This window comes from Seriola lalandi, unplaced genomic scaffold, assembly GCF_002814215.2.
Source record: "Seriola lalandi dorsalis isolate HSWRI2012SDOR001 ecotype SW California unplaced genomic scaffold, Sedor1 jcf7180002054658, whole genome shotgun sequence".
NCBI lineage: Eukaryota > Metazoa > Chordata > Actinopteri > Carangiformes > Carangidae > Seriola > Seriola lalandi.
Window position 1 is genome coordinate 282137 of NW_019525211.1, and position 19209 is coordinate 301345.

The window sequence follows — 19209 nt, forward strand, 5'->3', positions numbered from 1 at the left end:
AATGTAACAATGCAAAGTGATTGTAAGATGGATGTGTTTTCCGCTGTGTATATGTTTGTGTGCATTTTTCTGTATGGGGCTGTGTGGATCTTTTTGTATTTGATAATGCTCATGGTTCATGAGTTCATTACATTAGATTATTTGATTAGATTTTTTGGGAGACCATAGTGAATTTGATTCAGAATGAAAATATTAACATTACTGAACAAATGTAAGCCTATATAAGCACAACTGTACCGGTCCCTCTTGAGTGCTTGTTTAATTTAAATTGAATTTTATTTATTTGGTGAAACACATTCTTTTTTTGGGAATATGCCTGATGTAAGTTTTGATACATACATTTGATACTAACCAAGACAGTTAAGACAGGTCCGTCATTACTACCTGAATTTTATTATGTCAGTTAAAATCGTGATTTAGTAGTGTATATCCCCAAATAAATGCTCAGTTCATTAAAGTAGCCTACTGCAACTCCAACCAACTCACAATGCCTTTGGGGTCTTGAAGGGTCTGGGGACCCAGGGGCAGTTGCTCCCCTTGCCTGGTTGGATCCATCCATGTAGTTCAGTAGAATTTAAGGGATTCATACTTGTACCTGCCTACTCTGTTGTACTTTTTACTTCATTGTGTTTATTGTCATAGTTCACAGACATGGCTGAGTAGCTATATCGCATATAACATCAATGTAAACAACGTTAATACTTATCAAAGTTTATGTTACAGTTTGAAAGAAAGATACAGCACTTTATTTTACATCTATTCATACTTAGCCTAATAATGCACCAATTCTGTTTTATTTGCTCAAGTGCAGTTTATTCATCCATAAAATCATGGAAATTATAGTGCTGTCACCCCAATCAAGCAATGTTGATCATATACCATGAGAAATAAATACTCATCAAATAACAGTCACATTCACATTCATTCACAGTAAAACAGGGAAAACTGTTTAAAAAGGAGTAAAAGAAGCAATAAAACAACAGCACAGAAAACGTGGTGTATGAACGTGAATTAGTTGTGGGTGTTCTGTTGGTTAAAGACAAAAATAAGTATTTTTCAATACTTCTCAGTAATAATAATAACGTTGGGGGTTCGGGGCGGGGGTGCATGGCTGGGAGAGAACGTAAAAGAAAGGGGGGGGTGCGTGTTTACGTCACACGCCGCGTTGGCTCGCATAAAGTGGAGAAAAGTTTTTAGACCCCCTCCCCTGTATGTTTTTGTTGGGGGAAAAGTTGTTGGTAGGTAGGTCGTGTGAATGTAGCGTGTCCGTCGTTTTTTCGCCCCTCGGTAACAGGGGGAATGCGAGTTTTTAGTTGTGCAAAGTCGGAGTACGAGTTTTTGAGCAGGGTTTTAACGCTTTACGTCCTCTGGCTCGGACTGAAAATCTCAGTGGCCATCATCGTTTCACCTCTGCCGTCTCGTTAGCCACCTAGCTAGCTCCGCTGCTAGCTAACTACCCAACAAAGTTAACGCTACCTCGCCTCTTAGTGTGTGTTTCTTGTGGTAACTTCCAGCTTGGGGAAAAAAACCAACCGCAGAGATGGCGGAAACCAAAATAATTTATCATATCGACGAAGAGGAGACGCCGTATTTGGTGAAGATACCCATTGCTGCCGAAAATATCACTTTGCTGGATTTTAAACAGGTCTTGAACAAGCCGAACTACAAATTCTTCTTCAAGTCTATGGACCAGGACTTCGGGTGAGCTGCAGTGATTTTTTTTCCCTTTAGTAGAGAAGAGCTCTGTGTTTTGCATGCTAAATGAAGGGTGATAAAAGCTGATACACATTTAGTAAACACCTCATGCAAGGTAAATGTGACAAAAGGTGGAAAACAATCCTTTCATGTGCCATTATTTTCTGAGTGGAAGAGCGTTAACATATCTTAAATTAACACTTACAATGCTTGTTAATTTGAAAAAAAGCAATGAAATGCATGCTTGTTTGCGTGTCAAAAAGTCATGCAATCTTATCTTGTGACCGGCTGTCGCATATTTCCCAACACAGGGAATAATTAAAGGTATAGACAGGGTGAACTTGAATAAAGCCAGCCAGCCAGTCAGGGCACCATTCAACCAACACATCCCTAATCTGAAACTGCAGAGTAATAATGACTGCTGATGAATATCTAAGTGTTTCTATAAATACTAAGGGTATGTAGGCAGGGACATTTCTTAGAAAACATCATCATTACAATGGGAGGCATTCCCTGTCCCTGCTGCTTTTCTTTACCATAATCCTCATCCCTCCCTCCCTCCTTCAGTCCATCATCTTGTGAAATCCTCGCCTTTTCTTTCTTTCAGGACTGAAGCCAGGGTTTTGTCTCCCCTCTTTAACACTTTGGCCTGCCAGCCATCCTTTCATTCCCTGGCTTCCTCCCGTCCTCTCCCCTTTCTCCCAGCCCACTCCTCCAGAAAGAGCTGTCTCCTCTCCTCTATCAATTAATCTTTTTTTTCTGTGTGGCTGCTGTGCATTTTCCTGCAGAGGAATGCATGTTTGTGGTTTATTCACCCAGTGAGACCCTTAGGGCTTCTGTTAAATGCATTGTAGTCTTGGATGAGCGTTAAGGCTGGGCTATTTGCCTCTTTTCCTCTTTGGATGGCACCACCACAGCATGTGCCAAGGCGAGCTGTAATATCAACTCCAGCAACAAGATGAAATGGATGAGATGCCTTTTCATTAGGCCTTGCGCGAGCTGAATATTAATAGCAGCAACATCAATAACTGGCTATTAGAGATTTGTTTCAGCAAATCTGTGGTAAGTAGCTTTAAAAATATCTAACATCTGGCTTTGCATCATTGAAATGATTCATTTAAATGTGTCGACAACTATTTTGATAATTTGAGTTATTTATCAAGTAAAAAGGCAGTTTCCCAAATGAGGTGAGCTGCATTATTATAAATGATGCTTGGTCAGACTAGTGAGCAATGTTGCAACATCGCTTTTGGCTCTGCAAACTTGTGTTTGGCCTCTGTCATAGTTCTGGCAAATTACAGACTCAGTTATTCACAATTTTCATTACAAAAATAGACAATAGATAGTGAAACTAATCCTTTGTAGCCTACACAGAGTTTTTAGTAAACTTTTTGCCAAAGTTCCTGTGTAAATAAATAAAATTCAGCGTGCGTCTTCTGTGATTGCACAGAAATATGGTTTAGGGCCGTACCTCATGATATTATTATTATTATTATTATTATTAATATTATTATTATTATTATTAATAATAAATACAGATTATTTTCTCAATAAATTTTTGGTTTCTTATAATTTCAGTCTGTTGTGGAAATATCCATTTCAAATTCCCAGAGACCACAATGACATTTTAACATAACTTGTTTTGTTCAATCAACAATGGAAAACTTAAAGATATTAAGATAATTTTCAAACCATTACTTAGCAAAAATAATTGCAGAATAATTTCCTGTTCAATATTGTTTCATTAAATAACCAATGCCTACCCCATTTAGACGAATGAGGGCAGATTAAGTAACAGTACAAATCAACAGCACCACAAAACCTTCAAAATAACCATAAACTTGAATCAACACCTCTTTAAAAGTGTTTCAACAAGAACTGAACATTATTACCATCATGATTTACTGCAGGACTGTTGTATTAGACGGCATTAGTTTTAGCTAGATGTACCTAATAAACTGACAATTACATGTTCACCTAATGACTGTGTGAAGCTATTATCTGCAATTGTCATGGGCATTCTAATGGTCTCAATTATTTTAACTTGACTGGCCTTACCACAATCCTCAGGGTAATTTCCAAGTTAGCCGTCAAATTAGGAGCCTGCCCCTGCGTAACTGGACAGGACATTATTAAGTTTAGGCCCTGTATGCTTGAAAGTGAGCACACAATGTTAGTGATTTTCCAAAGGCAAAATGTCCTCATCTCAAAAGAACCGCCCACGCCAGACTTCGTCCACAGAGCAAGGAAAGTCTTTCAAAGAGAAAATGGCAGAAAAATTCCCTGTTCTTAAGTTTTAAATTGTGCAGCCTGGCGTCACATACTCTCATTTGAATATCTCCAACTGAGTTCAGATGAAAAATTTTCAAACATAGCTCTGAGTCAGCTGTCCAATCAAAGCAGGGACGTTTTTTCCCCCCTCTCCGACCCAGGAGAGGAGTGTGTAATAGTGTGTGTTTTCATTTGCCCTGGTACGAGGCCAGCTGTCGACCAGAGCTGTGTGTGTGGCAGTGGGGGAGATCCGTGGAGCAGTGCAGGCCAGGGCTGGTGCTGGGAACCTGGGGCTGGACGGAGGCCATTTGCTGGGTTTCTGGGGTTGTCCACAGGGAGAAGGAAGGGGAGAAAGAGTGGGGTGGTGTTCACTCAGAGTTATTGGATATTCTGCTGTGTTCGTGTGCTGTAAAGGGGATCAGGGGGCTGTTTCAGTAAGATTCATTGTTAGAAAAGAGATGCTGTGTTGGGTGTGAGGAATTTAATGGGAGCAAGCGACTGGGGGGGAAAAAAGGGAAGTGGGGGGTGAAAAACTTCAGGTTTTAGTAAATCCAACTGGACTCAACATATTCAGGGCTGTCTGTGCATTATCTGAGGTATTGTAGAGTGTGTGTGAAATGGCTCGACCGGTCACTTGTTTGTTTGGAGGTTAGAGGAATGAAGACAATTACATTCTCTGGAGAAGAATGTTGCATCAGCTCATCTGCCGTCGTAGATGCACTTTCTCGCAGCAGGAAATATTTGTTAACTAACATTCAGTAGCCATACACACGGCTCTCCAAAGCTAAGGCTTCCTGCAACAGCTCCCCACCAGTGCCCACAACAATCTGGCCGTATGCTAACACTCACCCACAAAACCAGCTCTCAACAGCTGCTTACGAAAGCCCAGTGGAGCCTGACCAAGTCTCACACACATAAGAGGAGGCACACTGGCGGATGAAGCTGGAAAATGAAAACTTTTGAAGGGGTTTGGAGCAGTCAAGTGTCCTCTGTGTGGCACTTGCGCCCGGCCCCTATCCCGGCCCACTTCTGTAATAATGTAGTGGCAGTCTGCTGGGGGGAAATTACACAGCTGAAGTTAAATGTTTGCCTCTCTGACAATCATGGAGGAAGAGTACTGAGGAGGGAGTCAGACGGATGTGTTGCCTTTAAGGATCTTTGGCCATGTGGAGGCTAGGCTCTGGCGATAGCTGTTTCTGAGAGGTTACTGTTGTTATGTTTGCATGCATATTTAGTGACCAGGTTGTGTAATTTGCAAGGAGGCACAAAAGCAGTAAGAGTGTGTGTTTAACTCATCACTGTGACAGAAGAAATTCCACAGCGTCTCTCTCACTTGCTGGAGGAAGCAAATTAGTTTCATTTGTTCTTTTCTTTGATATCTGCTGTGCTGAGTCATGACTTCAGACTTGGTGGTATTTTGGTAATAATATTAGATCTGAGCAGAATCCCAGTGATATTATTACTAGTGGATTACTAGTGGATTTTGTTTTGATGTTACAGATTGATAGTCAGTGAGGGAATGGTTGCTTTTATTGATTAGTTAAACCACTGATAACAATGCAAAGTGACATTAGTATAACATAATGTCACAAGGAGTAAAATCCCTTTGAGCCAAAAAGGTGGATTTCCTCAATTTAACACCAAAAAGATTTTAAAAAATAATGTAAGGGGAAATGGAAACAAGTGTTCAAAAGCCAGCAGTTGGATTTATGTGTCAGAGATTGTGTCATACTGTATATTACCCAGTGTATTGGGTCATTGGCAAAGTTGCAAATCAGTGAGCAGAATGTCTTTAGGGCATTGTTTGACTTTTATTTGAATTTAATTTACCAGATAAACAAAAACAAACAATTTTATCTATAAACTTTTCCTCAAATTATTTCCAGAAGATTGTATATTCTTATTGTGAACTAAAGCTTCATATATTGTGATGGAGGAATTTGTCCATATTGTCCATCCCTCGCTAGGACTCAAGTGCACAAACACTTCAAAATCAACCGTCCTTTTTAAATGTCACTTTAACATTACAGTTTCAGCTGTTGTGTCATATGTGATGTAAGCTGAAGTACTACTCTACAACAGCCATTGTAGACAGTTGTGTCAGCCACAGACTGATACATAAGACACCTGGTACCACATGTAAAAGGAATAATGCAAATAATCCCGGTATATGATTTAGTTCAGCCATGTTGTTATTGTAGCCTAATAATTTTTATGTAATGTGTCAGTAATGTAAACCATTGCCTGCTGTTTCACTTTTTTCTTTATGACTAGACTAAAGCCTTGGCAAAGCTTCGACTCGACTCTACTGTACCATCCACATACCACATACCATGCCATAATGTTACGAGGGCTGAACAATTTATACCTCCTAATGCTCACTCTGTCTCTCTTCTTCAGGGTGGTGAAAGAAGAGATTTCCGATGACAGTGCCAAGTTGCCATGTTTCAACGGCAGAGTGGTGTCATGGGTAAGAAATAATAAACCTGCTGCATATTTCTAATAAAAATCAAAGTGGGAGCCATCCGGATGTCACTGGTAACCATTGTTCGAAATTTTTAAGTGACCTAATTTCAACAATTTCCCAATGAGGTTTGTCTGAAAATGTCAAGACTTGGCTTTTGTCTGAAAAGTCAGCCAAGATTATCAGCCAGCGGCTGTTTTCAGAAACCACTTTTCCTTTTCCTGTGCATTCCCCCAGACCTCCCTCAGACTAATGATCTTGTCTAACAAGCAGCACTAAAATGGAGTAATTAAAGTTCAGATGTCATTAAATTTGAGTAATTGTATATCATATTGCCACATCACGCTCTTTTATTGTTTAGGCTTTTGCTTGGGAGAGCGTTTTTGTTAAAAAATATCTTGGGAATAGTCTTTTGGAAAGAGTGGGAAGCCTGAAACAGACTAACTGTTTCGTCAGGTTAAACAGGAGGAAAGAGACTAGAGAGAAGAGATCCATGAGAAAAATGTTCTTGTAGCTTTAGCCACAGTCTGAGTCACTGTAGCCAACAGTGTGCACTGTAAGTTTAGCAAGACTATAAAAATGTTCATCTCAGCCTCAGTTAAATCATTTGCCCTTCTTTTTAGTTTTCTATGATTCCATTGCAACAAAGAATTTTCTTAAATCAAGTATGATTATTATTTTTTATTATTTTAATAGTATTGAAAGATAATGCACAAAAGGTAGGAAAATAAAAATCAACAAAGCATGAGGGCCAAGTGGGGTACACATTTATATTCTTTGTTATTTGCGATGAAGCTGATCCATTTTCTCACAAGGTTCCCCCCAACAGTTATTTCCAGCATTAAGTCTATACATTTCTTAAAGCCTTGGAGGTTGCTTTTCATACCACTTTAGGGTTATTGCATCTTTGCAGGCAGCCAGCTGTGACATTTCTAGGATTAAAATTCCTACATGAAGTAAAAATAACTGGAAAGACAAAACGCAGTCAGTGGCCAGTTTATTAGGTACACGTGTATGATTGAACAAATAAGACAGTGCTGCCATAAAATCTACTTTTATGCCTAAAATGTTCTGTCATTTTTGACACTGTCAGAGGTTTTAATTGAATTATTGAATGACTACATTATACAGTATTCAGAAGTTTTTCTAATATTCTCATGTGTGCAAATATGGAGGATGAAATTTGAAACACTGTCTAGTAGCACACAGCTACACACAATTCACACAATTGTGACAATGCAAAAAAAAAACACTAGACATTATAAACTTGGTAAAAGTAGAATTTGTGGCAGAGCTGTTGTATTGAATTGCAATACATTGGACAGTTGTTCTCAATAAAATGGCCACTGAGTTTTTATACTTGATGTAAAAATCAGAACAGATATAGACACAATGCAACAAATCAGCACATTACAATGATCATTTGAAGATGTGGAGTCAAAGCGGCGTTTCCGTTTGATGAGCAAATCACGAGGAAGGCAAATGTTTCTCTCATTGTGTTAATGGATATTCAAGCTTGTGAGTTACAAGCAGCGCAGCTTGTTACCAGTTAGAGAACAGTGCCAGGTACAGTTTCCATACTTTCCATTTCTCCAGCAGAAGGCCCAGTTGTTATACCCCACCCAGCAGGTTACATTTGAATACAGACAAAACATGGGGACTTGGCCCAGATAAGCAGGTTTGAGGCCTGAGCATCTGTTAAGTGCATAAGAACGAGGGAAGGCATTAAAAGAGAGGGGAACAAAGCTCAGAGACCAGAGGGACTGATATGTGATCTGCACGCCAAGATGGATTGAGGGATCCCAGAAGACGAGTGTTTCATAGTCACATAGCCATTAGTGGGGAGGGAAAAGCAGGGAGTGACTCAGTAAAGAGGTTGAACGTCAGCCCTGATGGACTCCATTTGGTTAAATTGTTTTGATGGGGAATACTAAGCTTGTTTATCTGAACTCCATAAATGCATCAAACCTCAAACGATGTCTATGTGGGCAAGTGCTCTGCAGTGATTTGGTGTTGAAATTAATGGATTTTGAATATTTCCAGTAATAACAGAAAATATTCTTCTTATATTTTAGCTCATATTTTTTGGTCAACTGGTGTTAACTACATTTTATTCCCTTCTGTAATTGGACGCTGCATGACATTCATCCTGTGTGTGTGTTTGTGTGTGTGTGTGTGTGTGCACTTTTGTCATATAAATGAAGAGAGACAGGTTAAGTGTAGGATAACGTTTCAGTATGCCCTTGAGACGCCCAACTGAAAAGAGTACAGTGTTTGTGTCAGAGTAATTGACATCTTACCCATTTTCCCTCCCTTTACTCTCTACCTCCTTCCTACTCCTCCTTTCATTCCTCTCATGTTCTCACCCTTTCTTCTCTCTGCCCTCTCTCAATTTGTACTATGTGTTTTATGCCAATTTCTCTCCACTCCACATATTTCCTTTCTTTTTTTTTTTGCACTACTTTTCATCCTGTTTCTCTTTACCTTGGATACTTTCTTCTGCTTGTCTCTCTGAATATTTCTCGTTTTTTCCCCTTTCTTTTTCAGTTGGTATCTTCAGACACTCCAGCAGCAGAGCCTCCAGTGGCAGTCGTTCCTCCCGTGGAAACGACCACCCAGCCTTCGCCCCCTCCTCCGCCCCTGCCACCCCCACCCGCAGAGAGGACAGGGGGTATCGGGGACTCCAGACCGCCCTCCTTTCAGTAAGCAAAGCACACACATTCATTAGAAACACTACACTGTATATTTACCTGGAGAGGGGCATCACACGCCCAAAAACCTTCTCAAAACCAGCATATTTCACCTGGGCTTCCAAACATATACATTAGTGCTTCTCACATAGCTGGAATGATGATACTGTATTTTTCCTGAATATCTCACACACTCCCGGTCTCAGGTTACAACAAGAATAGCAAGAACAGTACAGCTCATTTGAACCGGATCTTAGCTGAGGCTGCTCTTGTTATTAACGCGACCAGCTCTTTGAATACACTGAACCAAAACAATCGGATTTTAAAAGGTTCTTACTTTTTAATATAGTTTAAACAGTGTACTGTTGGTATACGGTGTGCTGTGTAAAAAATATCAGAGCCCATGCATATTGATGTTTCATTAACATCAATAACCAAGGTTTAAATCAGCTTTGGTTTTGTTTTAAAATATCATTAAACCGATAATAATTGATTTTTTTTGGCCACTTGGAGGTCATTGCAACGAGCTGCATACACAACACTTATGTATTTATCACCTTATGAAGTTCATATGGAGAATGTGTTGGCAAACAGTTGCTTCTTTACACATCCAGCAGGCACAGAGCTATTAGCATTCATTTAGTGCTGTGTTTCTGTTCATGTGATAAATGCAGGTCTGAGATTCACTTTCGATTTCCATCATCTGCTGAAGGACATATCCTTGTCTTTAGCTGATAAATGCTCCACAATGTTTACTGGTCAGAAGCGAAGTTTGTCTGTCCGCCGTTAATGTGTTGGGCACTTTTTATAAGAGTTTTTGCATCGAAATTCAAAATGACGATAATGAGCGCAGTGAAGTTGTGGGCTGTAAAACCAAGACAATCAGGAAGGATGCTGAAACACTCTGTGGAGCTGAGGGGAACTACAGACTCGTATGATAATTCTGTGGGTTTGTTAATTAGAGCAACTCCTTTCAGATTACACGGTTTAATTTTGATAACTTTTTTTTTAATAAGATCTTAGTTCTTTTAGAAGTCTGATGTCTGGAGCACTTTAAGTTTGGTTGAGGGGTCAAATAGAGTTCAGACCCAGCATTGTAACCTCCCATTACAGCTGCAGTGCACTCATTCATCTCTTATGTTTGGACCTCGTCCTGTCTGTCTCCTTTGGCTTCAGGACGGTGGCCTGATGGTTTTTGAATCCAATTTCAAATTAAACAATTTCTTTTTAACTTCACTAAATGTGCGGTTTGCAGTCAGTGGAGGATTAACCACGTCAGTTTTTTTCTTTCCATGCTGTGTTTGGAGCTGGATCAACACCATTGCTCATACTGGAAAATGAAATGTAATTTTTCATGTTGTGGGTTCACTGTGACTGTCTGAAGAAAAGTTTCTTTCTTTTCAGCCTGCTGTCATCATGAACCAGCACTTTCTTTGTCTATGTGTGTAATCGGCACATCTGTTGGTACGAGCATGATACTGAAGTCTGGTGTACCTGTGTACGTCCTTATGCCTCCGTGCCGGAGACACCCAGGGATGGAGGCATTATGTTTTCACATTGTCTGTCCGTCTGTCCCATTCTCGTGAACGCGTTATCTCAAATTTGGTGCAAACATTAATTTGAACTCAAGGATCAACTGATTAGCCTTTGTTGGTCAAACGTCAAGATCACAGTGAACTCACAAAACAGGGTTTTGGCATTGTGAACCCAATATCTTGGGAACTTCAAATTTGACACACATTTGTAGCCAAATTCTCATTTATTGGTTGCTTTGTAGCCGTATGTTTATCGGTTTATTTCTATTCTAATTGGTTTGTTGGTTTGCAGCGCTGCTCTAATTGGTTTATTTGTAGATGTATTCTGATTGGTTAGTTGAAATCGATCTTCCTAGTCATCATATGAAGCCATGCTAACGCTTGACAGATCCTCTGTAATCTGATCTGTTCAGTGCAGATTTAAGTACAACCACAGTATAACTAATTCCAACTGTGCTCCTGCTTCTTCTGTTACAGTCCCAATGCCACAGGCAGTGTGGAGACGTTGGACGACCAGACTGAAACAGAGTCTGTAGTTTCTTTCAGGAGAGAGAGACCTCGTCACAGAGAGAGCATCGAGCAACACGGTGAGAAACACAAGATCACACTGCTGATGAAACATGCTCCTTTTGGATGCTGTGCCATCAAGACCTGGCATGCTTCCAGCATCCAAACAGTGAATAGGTCGTGATATAATCAAGGAATGTTGAGAAGTGAGGAATGTTTGTGATCTATAGAAAAAAACTGACTTGAGCAAACATGAAAATTCACGGCGAATATCTGCCTTTTCGGTGTCACAGGGCCTCGTATGAATGGCCAGAGTCGTCTGGAGCGCCACCTGGCAGGATATGAGAGCTCCAGTACAGTGATGAGCAGCGAGCTGGAAACGACCAGCTTCTGTGACTCCGAGGACGACGACACCATGAGCAGGTGAGAGATTGATGAAAGAGGAGGGTTAACTGAGAAAGAAGACAGCGGGATCGGTCTTCTCCTGAAAGTGTATGTGTGCCATTAAAGTTAAATTTAATGGGTGTAATGGGAAAGGTATCAAAACACGAAACGGAAAAAAATTGCAACAATTGAGAGATGCTAATGTTAAACATAAATGAGATAAATGACAATGGAAAATAATAATTTTGCTCAAGAACACCTAATTAGCTTCCTTAATATCTTGATGGGTTTCAGACACAAAGTGTCACAGAAGGGAAGATAAGTACGAGCCTATTAAAAGTTTATGTCTGACCTTTCACCTCCTGTTGACCCTTGAACTTGTAGGTTCAGCAGTGCAACAGAGCAGAGCACAGCCTCCAGGCTTCTGAAACGGCACCGTCGACGCAGGAAACAGCGCCCTCCACGTCTGGAGAGGGTATGTCGAGACCCCTTTGTCAACTCATTTTCTCATGTTTTTTTTTTTTGCTTACTCCGTATGCATTTGCACGATTGCCCTCTGCTGTAATATGTTTAATCAGGACTTTATGGCAGGGAGCCACATCTGCATATCAATGAATTTGTAAGCAAATCTCATAGTTGAATTTTGTGGTTTTCAACTCCAGGCCTCATCCTTCAGCAGTGTGACGGACTCCACAATGTCCCTGAACATCATCACCGTCACTCTCAACATGGGTTTGTAAAGTCTCTGTCTTTGAACTTCAGTGTGTCTGGGAAGTTCTAGGGAAACTTTAAAATCAGTTACACAGTGTAAAGTACTGCACTACACTTTTTTGAGGAAGAAGAATGTGTGAGCAATGTTAACAGTATTCTGATTTCTCAATAATGCAGAGAAGTACAACTTTTTGGGCATCAGCATTGTGGGTCAGAGCAATGAAAGGGGTGATGGAGGCATCTACATCGGCTCCATCATGAAGGGAGGAGCTGTGGCTGCAGATGGACGCATTGAACCTGGTGACATGCTGCTGCAGGTGAGCAGGGATTATGGCTTAATCCTGAACAAAGCAGTGTTTTTATTTCCCTTTCAAATGACTGTTCAGATGAATGTTTTTGAAATGCTGGTAAAACGTCTTTGGTTTTGAGACACTGAGGCTCATTTCAGGATTTTGATTAAGTTGACATGTCTCTGTTTTTAAACACAAAACATGAAGTTGGTGCTTTTGTGTCTGAATAAAATCTTTCTTTCCTGCTTTGATATTCACCAAGGTGAACGACATCAACTTTGAGAACATGAGTAACGACGATGCAGTGCGGGTACTGAGGGAGATTGTACACAAACCAGGGTGAGTTGCTGCTCTCATTTTGAATATTATCAGGCCCAGTTTTTAGAGTGAATGTCTTTGCAATCAGATTTTGAATTATGCTGATTTCTTATTCTTTTGGTGTTTGCTAGGCCCATCATCCTCACAGTGGCCAAGTGCTGGGACCCCTCTCCTCAGGGCTACTTCACTCTGCCTCGCAGTGAGTGACCACACTGCCTCACGCCAACCGACAAACCAGCTTTTCTGTCGTTGAGTTTTCTAATCTCTTTTCTATCTGTGTAGATGAACCGATCCGACCCATCGACCCAGCAGCATGGGTCAGCCACTCTGTGGCTATGACTGGGGCGTACCCTCCTTACCCAGGCAGCTCCTCCCTCAGCACCATCACCTCCTCCTCCTCCGTCACTGAGACCGAACGTGAGAGCCTGTTTCCATATCCATCTCACTTTCTGTGTGCTGTACCTGACCTCTCCTCTTTATTCTCAGCTCTTCCACATCCACACCATCTTCTCATAAAACTATTCCCACTCTTAAACCTTGCCCAGTTTCTTTGTCAGTCTGTCCATATTCTAGACATGAATGATGGTCATTATTGTAATGTATATTTTTCCTAGGACAGTTTCTGTCTGTCTTTCTCTTGTAATGACACTGGCACAGGAATCATCTTTCACATCTGTCTGTCTCCCTTTGCGTCCGCTGCTGTTATATGATGTGATAAATGATGTCTACAGCTTTCCTGTCTTTGATCTCCTCTTCAAAGTTCCTCTCCTTGCCTTCTTGTTTTGACCCGGTTCTGATTTCATCTCAGTCATTCTTTCATTTATCCTTGCATGTCTACACTTCTTCCGCTTCAGATTTCCTAAAGTTCTCTTCTTTCTCTCTCTAGGTTTCGATGACTTCAATTTATCACTACACTCTGACATGGCATCAGTTGCCAAGGCCATGGCTTCACCGGAGTCTGGTCTGGAGGTCAGGGACCGTATGTGGCTTAAAATCACCATCCCCAACGCTTTCCTTGGTAAGACAAACAACAAGAGGACATTGGTTTCATGAACCTTCTGTGCCTCGCAGGATTTTACAGGGCAGCCATTATGTTCACAGAATTAAAACCGTGTGACTTGTGAGAGGGGAAAAAAACCATTAGAGTACTAATGTGAGCGCCTGTTTTGACTGGAAACATCTGTTTAATTGGAATCACCTGCAACAGAATCACAAGGAGTAATTACATAAACTACATGCTTTCCCATTTTGTACTATTTTGTAAGTTTTTGGCTTCACTTATTTTTTATCTGACTTGAGTTTTCATTCTTAATATAGTAAAAATCCAGCAGGCGATCATGCTGGCAGATTCCATTTTGGTGAAGCTCTTGTTTGAGAGTGTCAGAGGTGCTAATTCATCTTGGTCAGTTTTAGGCTTTAGTTTGTTATGTCTTTTAAATGGTAATGCTGCTAAATTGTCCTTAAAGATGTTGGTTACAGACAAAGTGTCCTGCCACTGGCTGCATAGAAATAACACTATTTCTTTAGGAAACTTTCATCGTGTAATCCTAGATTTTTAAACCCAAATCTGATTTGCACTGCTCCTTATTGATGAAATACTCCATATTAAGTCCTGCTTACCACAAAGCATTAACAGTGTTTGGAACAACTAATGCATTTACGCCCTTGGATGTTGCTCTCTGCTGTTGTAATTGTGCTGTAGAGGATTTATTTCTCCTAATTCTGATCTAATGTATCCCCCAAACTCAAATCTACTGCTGTTCATTCCTGTTGCTACTGTTTGCTACTGCGTTCACACTCTATATTTCTGTGCCTGTAATATGCAAGTACAGGTTGTCCTTGCTTATGATATATAAAAAAGTAACTTATATCCTGCACTTTTATTGATATTTAGTTTTGTACATCCCTGTTTTTACGTGTGTGGATGTCTGTGTGTGTGTGTTCCCCCTTTTTGTTTAATTATACTATGTACGTGTAAATGCTGATGCATGTTTTAATTTTATTTTATTATGTATGCTGGGCGTCTGTTTTGCTGAAATTTCCTTTGGCATGAATAAAGTTCTCTTTTAGCTTATCTTCCTTGTCTCTGCCTCCGACACCAGGCTCGGACGTAGTGGAGTGGCTGTTCCACCACATCGAGGGATTCCAGGACCGCCGTGAAGCCAGAAAGTACGCCAGCAACCTGCTGAAGGCCGGCTTCATCCGACACACCGTCAACAAGATCACCTTCTCCGAACAGTGCTACTACGTATTTGGAGACTTAAGCGACTGTGAGAACTGTGAGTTACTGGAAGAACACTGACATTAAAGAATGACTGACTGGATCTGCTTTAATCTGCTGAATGTTATAAGCATATTTTGCACACAGGCCTTTTGTGGACACACTGACTGTAGCAGTTATGGAAGGATTTCTTTAATGTCCTGCCACCGCTAAACTTAGAACCTATAAAAATAACTTTTGATAACTCGCAGGCAAAAACAAAGTGTTCACAAGATGCAGCCATGACATGTGCTCATGTATTTAATAGTCACGTTAAAAGGTAACATGATTATGAAATTGAAATTGAAATTAATATGATAAAGATATGTAATAAGTCAATCTTTAAAGGAGCATTTTGTGTAATGTGTTCAGATTTTTCAATTGTTTACCTCCTTGTTATCTCCCACCCAGACATGGCCAATCTGTCCTTGAATGACAATGACGGCTCCAGCGGGGCCTCAGACCAGGACACCTTGGCTCCTCTGCCACTCCCCGGGGCCTCGCCATGGCCCATGATGCACACCTTCCCTTATCAGCCCTACCCTACACATCCCTACTCCAGCCAGCCACCTCCGTACCACGAGCTCACCAGCTACAGCTACGCCCCCGGCAGCACCGGCAGCCAGCACAGTGAAGGTGAGCACAGTCAGTGAGCATACCATACGTTTATGGATCGATTTCTTTAATTACTTACTTATAGTTACTGTAGTAGCTGTTTTTAAAGGGTCATCTCATGAAGTTCAGTGTACAGTTGTTAACAGTTGTATAATGTCATCTGTGGCTCTGGATGATGACATCAGATTTATTAATAAAAGACTGTTGTGCTGCTTTATGGAAATTATAATATCAAGTGGTTTTGGATACAAACTAGGAACTAACAGTCAGGATATTTCGGCTTCTGTTGCTTTAATTTTGAAAAATCTGTCCTCCAACTTTATGGACATGCAATATCAATTTGCTAGTGTAGTCTTTTAAAGAAGCTCAGACATCTGAGATTTGAGAGTCAGCTACAAAGAGTGTTGCATTCACAAACTGTGTCATTGGAACATCAATCGCAGAAGACAAACAATAAACAACCGTGGATCTTTTTGCTGTTGAGCATCTGTCTAAAAGTAGAGTCTTTACACTTCTACAGTTGCAGCTGTCTGGAAAGTAGAGACGGTCTAAAAAGCACTTTCTTTCTGACCACAGGGAGCCGAAGCAGTGGATCGACGAGAAGCGAGGGTGAGCGACGTCGCAGCAGTAAAGGTCCCGGGAGCACCGTGGGTGGAGGGGAGAAATCCCCCTCTGGCGGGGGTGGAGAAGGTGGCGGGGCTGACTCGCGCTCCGGCAGCGGCAGTGAATCAGAATACTCCACCCGCAGCAGCCTGCGGCGCGGCCACGGTTCTGCTGCCCCCAGTGAGCACAGCCACGCCTCCTCCCAGCGCTCACATCATCACCGCATACCCCAACCCCCCCACATGTCTCCCTACCCGCCAGGTATCCTGCCCTACAACCCCATGATGGTGATGATGGTGCCCCAGCACCCACACCCTGCCATGGCAGCCGCTCACGCTCTTCCTCACACGCAGCAGCTGGCCACAGCCCCCATGCACCCGGCTTTACCTCCACCCCCCTCCTCCACTCCAGGGGGACCTCCTGGCGCCCCGCCCACCCGTGACCTGGGCTCGGTACCCCCAGAGCTGACTGCATCACGCCAGTCGTTCCATCTGGCCATGGGCAACCCCAGCGAGTTCTTTGTGGATGTCATGTAGTTTCCCGGCCTTGGTGTTGAGTGACCATTCATGTGAAGTTAGTGTACGGTTCCCACTTGTTTTGACGAGAATCTGGTGGTAGCTTGTTGAGCTCACAAGTGCCTATTGGATTGAGGGCACTTGTTACAAATTTGGTGAGAACAGGGTTTAACATTGACAAAGAAAATATGACAAAAGTAAAACAATTAATGTGGGATATGTTCTGACTATATGTGTCCACAAAGTCTAGATTCTTTCATTCAAAATTATTAAATAACACTCATTGTTTTCAAGCCTAAATTCTTATCTCTGCAGTGGACATGGTTGTTTTTCTCAAAAAGCAAACTCTCAGTAAAATTTCTGAGTGCCTATCAGAGCTACTCAGCACTCTGGTTTTAGCCATTTTCAAAACAGAAAGATGATATTTTATGAAGGGAAGCACCTTCCCTAATCAGCCATTTATCTCAGAGCTGCCCATCCAGGAAGCGCACAGACCACAGTTTAACACTAGAGGGTGCCAGGTACACTGTGTACTTGAAAAGGATACAATCCTGTACATATATCTGGATCATCATGCCAGATTCGATGGTGGCACAGGAGTATATCAAGTGCCTTACTCTTTGCATTTTTAGAGACATTTCCACACTCCAAGTACGTAAAATAACTCATCTTGTTCCAGCATTGTTTGACAATGAACTTTTCTGTATATATCTACTATTCCTATGTAAATGCAATAATACAGAACAGCAAGCTCTAATGTGAAAAGAAAATAGGTCCAAATATGTCAGGTGAACTTGTGTTTAGTAATCACTGTCTAGGCCTAGTCGTCACACAAACTCTTATTGTGAGGAGTACCATGGTTGTTGGTATGGGACTGTAGAGGCTGAACGGTACTAGTCGGTGGAAATAAGATACTGAAAGCGGTACTTTTTGATTACATGCAGTGTATATCTTAAGTAACTGTGATCCAAACAGCCCCCCATGCTTATTTTTACGTTACTGACTCGCATTATTCACCTATTTCATTTTTGTATGAGTGACTATATAAATCATGTGTAACCCAACTGTTAAGGTGCTAAATGAAGAGTCAACATTTCAAAAAGAATGACATTGACAGTGTCACATTGTTTGATTTCATATTGCCACCTTTGTTTGTGTACTTGAGAATAAATTTGATACTTACATACTGTGCAGACTTAATTATTTTAGTCTGGGATTTAAAATAAGTCAGTTTGTGAATATGAACTTTCTCATACAACCAGATAAATTGAAAGACTGATGTGTTATCAGTCATGACAAAACCCAACTCCCCTCGTCCCCCATCCACCACCCCACACACAAGATTAATTTGTCCATCATCTGGCTGCACTGGATACCTACAACTGGTATGTTATTATTTGACATCAGTTTCCTGGGTGTTACATGTAGTAACAAACTGTTAAACAAAAGGAATTTTGTCATCCTCCGGTGAAAAAGAGATCTTACAAGAAAAAACCAACACTGTTAATATAAGAACAAAGTAACTCATTTTCCTTAAGAATTAAATTGGTTGATTTTAGAACCCTTAACAGTATTGTAATCACCAGAGTTATATTACAATGTAATGAATGTACATTTTGTAAGAAACATACTGAAACTAAAGAACATACACATTACTGCTCCTGTTTTACATCCCAAAGGTGTAGAACAGGAGAGCCTGTTGGTGACTGGAAAGGACAATGAACTCTGTTAAGTTCATGAAACCAGTTTGAGATGACTTTTGTTTTGTGACATGGTGTGTTATAATGTTGAAAGTAGCCTTTAGAAGATGGATAACTTTGAGTGTAAAGAGATGCACATGGTGAGCAACAATACTCGGATAAGCTATGGCATTCAGACCATGATTGATTGGTATTAAGAGCTCAAAGTGTGCCAAGAAAATATTCCCCACACCATCACCCCGCCAGCAGCCTGGAATGATACAGGGCGGGGCCGGTCTATGGATTCATACTGATGAAGCTTGACTGGCTTTTCCAGTCTTCAGATGTCTGGTTTTGGTGAGCCTGTGTCCACTGCAGCCTCAACATTTCTGTTCTTCTACATCACCAAAGCCTGGGAAAGATTAAATAGCTGGTTGACCACCAAAAATGTTATTTCAGAATTTCATTATGGTAATTTCAAAAAGTTAGGGTTCTTCATGCAGGGCAATAGTTTTGAGTTGTCTCTTTACGTAATAACAATGTGATGATAGCAGAATTCTATATACATAAATGTAGTTATGTACAGGTTTGTCAATTCAAAAAATAATTTTGACTTTACTATAAATCTCAGAATTTGCGAACAGAATGAAGTCTACAGTATATTATATAGCA

The 19209-nt window shown here is 40.9% G+C and overlaps 1 protein-coding gene across 1 annotated transcript; it reads left to right on the forward strand.

Annotated features, from left to right (window-relative positions):
* The first annotated feature begins 1175 nt into the window (after positions 1-1175).
* Positions 1176-18042, forward strand: dvl2 (dishevelled segment polarity protein 2). Its single transcript, XM_023420842.2, has 15 exons — positions 1176-1701; positions 6367-6436; positions 8978-9132; positions 11133-11242; positions 11456-11585; positions 11931-12021; positions 12209-12278; positions 12435-12574; positions 12810-12886; positions 12997-13064; positions 13148-13282; positions 13752-13883; positions 14968-15144; positions 15537-15761; positions 16317-18042. The coding sequence occupies exons 1-15, from the start codon at positions 1541-1543 to the stop codon at positions 16877-16879; spliced, it is 2304 nt and encodes a 767-aa protein (XP_023276610.1). The 5' UTR covers positions 1176-1540; the 3' UTR covers positions 16880-18042.
* Positions 18043-19209: the final 1167 nt, after the last annotated feature.